At 57.5% G+C, this 2,495-nt stretch overlaps 1 protein-coding gene across 1 annotated transcript; it reads left to right on the plus strand.

The window, feature by feature from the left end:
- Positions 1 to 704: 704 nt before the first annotated feature.
- On the plus strand, positions 705 to 1,508 carry SDRG_16970 (hypothetical protein). The gene is made up of 2 exons (XM_008623198.1): positions 705 to 833; positions 880 to 1,508. Exons 1-2 carry the CDS (start codon positions 793 to 795, stop codon positions 1,415 to 1,417), a joined length of 579 nt encoding a protein of 192 aa, XP_008621420.1. The 5' UTR covers positions 705 to 792; the 3' UTR covers positions 1,418 to 1,508.
- Positions 1,509 to 2,495: the final 987 nt, after the last annotated feature.

Below are 2,495 nucleotides of genomic sequence, written 5' to 3' on the forward strand. Positions count from 1 at the left end.
AAGAGGTCGCACCGCGCGCCTGCCCCTACCCCGTTCCCTCTGTCGGATACTAACTAGTAGGACAGTGGGAGTCGGAATCGCTGCCTGCATTACCACCCGCGGTGCGCGTCGTTCTATTCTTCTTGAGGTTGAAGTGCGACGACGACGAGCAGAGCTCCGGTGGTCCAAGGACGCAGTCTCGACGGGTGCGTCATCGTCTCGTACGCCACGGACCATGCATACGTCACTCGTAAGAGCGATAACCCAACCGAGTGCATGGAGTGCAAGGACATTAGTTAGTATAAATTATATGTCAACGCTAGTGTTTTTGTATTAAGAGATAGGGTATTGATTTGATGAGTTGCTGCGCAGACGCTGTGACCGTCATTGATCCGAACCCTAGTCCTTCCTCCTCGCTGACGCGCTCAGCCGACTTGCGACCTTTCGCCGACCCGAAATATCGAAGGCGAAAACCCACCAATCAGCGACGTCATGAAATACAGAAGGCGGACGGTGGCGCCAAGCGAAGAGGCCGCGCGGCCATCGAGCAATGCTGTTCACGGTGACCAAGAGAGGTAGACGCAGGCCACCGGTGTAAGACGGAAGTACATGCTGGTCATCTCTGCGGTGCTCGCATCGACCTCGTGTCTCGTGGCTCGTCTGGCCCTTGGAGCCAGCTCTGTGAGCCGGATGGCAACTCGGCCTGGCTACAGTGTAGCCGCGACCGGCCGGGCACTGTCTTGAGTCGAACCAACGTGGACAGCTTGCTGCGGCAACTGCTTCAACGGCGCATTGCCTTCGGTGACGCCGGCGATGAGCGCCAAGACGGTCCTGCTCGTGCCCTTTTCGATCGAGTACGTGGCGCCAGCACAATGTGTTGTCGCTGACGCTCAACGCTAGGATGAGTGCGCGCTGGGACCTCGCGGCGGTTGTGCGCACCGGACCCGACATGGCCGACATCCATATTTTTGGGCCGCGCCGCAACCACGGCCAAGAGGTCGTGACCAAGATGGAGGCGTTCGCTCGCGTGCTTCTGGGCCCGTGCCGTCTCCGCCAGACGCACATGCCGCTCACACGACGCGTGCCGGCGCCCGAGCACTACGCTGCCTACATGGCATCGAACCTCCAAGCCTTCTTGCGCGCGTGTCGGGCACACACCAGCGACAACGGCGTCCTCCACGTGGGCTGGATGCACGACTTTGCGCCAGCGTGCGACTACGACAACGTCATGGCCATGCACGCATTAGCACGCGCGCACCAGGTGCCAAGCCTGTTTGCCGAATGGACTCGTATCGGCTGCACGACGCAAGCTGCCCCACCGGCGAAAGCGCGCCAAGAGCTCTCGGCCTGTAGCAGCCCAGCGTCGGTCGAGGAAGCTGGACCCAGCGCCTCAAAGCGCAAGGTCAACAGCGAAGACTCGCCGTCCAAGACAACGTAAAAGAAGGCCAAGCAGGAGTACATGTAGCAGGGTGTCAACTCGAGTTGAGTAGCACGCTGCTCATTATATTAATGCACAATTTTGCTTGCGACGTCGTGTTCTATAAGTCCTAGCTGATAAGTCCTCGCTGATAAGTCCTAGCTGATAAGTTGGTCGTCGTAGTCGATGTCTAATCACACAGCAATCGATGCTGATGGAGCCAAGCAAGGAGGTCACCGCCCAGGTCACGCCGCGTGTCTACCCCTACCCCGTTCCCTCTGTCGGATACTAACTAGTAGGACAGTGGGAGTCGGAATCGCTGCCTGCATTACCACCCGCGGCTATTCTTCTTGGGCTTGAAGTACGACGACGACGAGCCGAGCTCCGGCGGTCCAAGGACGCAGTCTCGACGGGTGCGTCATCGTCTCGTACGCCACGGACCATGCACACGTCGCTTGTAAGAGCGATGAGCCAACCGAGTGCCTGGAGTGCTAGACTAGTGTGAGCTGTGTTTTTGTACCAAGCGATGATCATAATGGCTTGAGAAGTTGCGGCGCAGAGGCTGTGACCGTCATTGGTGTAGCTCGTCTGCAATGACCGCCTCCTTCCCGAGACGAGCTGACGGAGGTCCTCTTATGGGCGTGTGCTGTCGGCGAAGGGTGCATACCAGAACCCTAGTCCTTCCCGCGCTTTCGGCCGCCTAAAATATCGAACACGAAATCCCACCAATCAGCGACGGCAGGAAAAACAGAAGGGGACATTAACATTTGCTCGTGGTCGCTGTACGTTGCATCTATTTTTTTAAATGTTTTTATTTGGTATAGGGGGAGAGGTGTGGGAAGATAGGAGATTTAAAAAAAGAAGCTAACCACGAGCAGACCATTTGACACCCAAAACAGAAGGCGACCGTCCAGCGACGCCAAGAGGCCGCGCGGCCAGCGAGCAATGGTGAGCATGGTGACCAAGAGAGGAGGATATCTCCATGTAGGATGCTCTGCTGTGCGTCAAGGACGCTGCAGTAGTGCTCGCATCGACCTCATGGCTCGTCTGGTCTTGGAGCCAGCTCGATGGCAACTCTGCCTGACTACAGTGTACATGT

This window comes from Saprolegnia diclina (assembly GCF_000281045.1).
Source record: "Saprolegnia diclina VS20 unplaced genomic scaffold supercont1.171, whole genome shotgun sequence".
Lineage (NCBI taxonomy): Eukaryota > Oomycota > Saprolegniomycetes > Saprolegniales > Saprolegniaceae > Saprolegnia > Saprolegnia diclina.

What these genes read in the sequence shown, in the direction of transcription:
- SDRG_16970 (XM_008623198.1), top strand. Translation starts at nt 793, where the DNA reads ATGAGCGCCAAGACGGTCCTGCTCGTGCCCTTTTCGATCGA. An exon ending in CTCGTGCCCTTTTCGATCGA is followed by an intron (nt 834 to 879) that starts GTACGTGGCGCC and finishes GCTCAACGCTAG; the next exon opens with GATGAGTGCGCGCTGGGACC.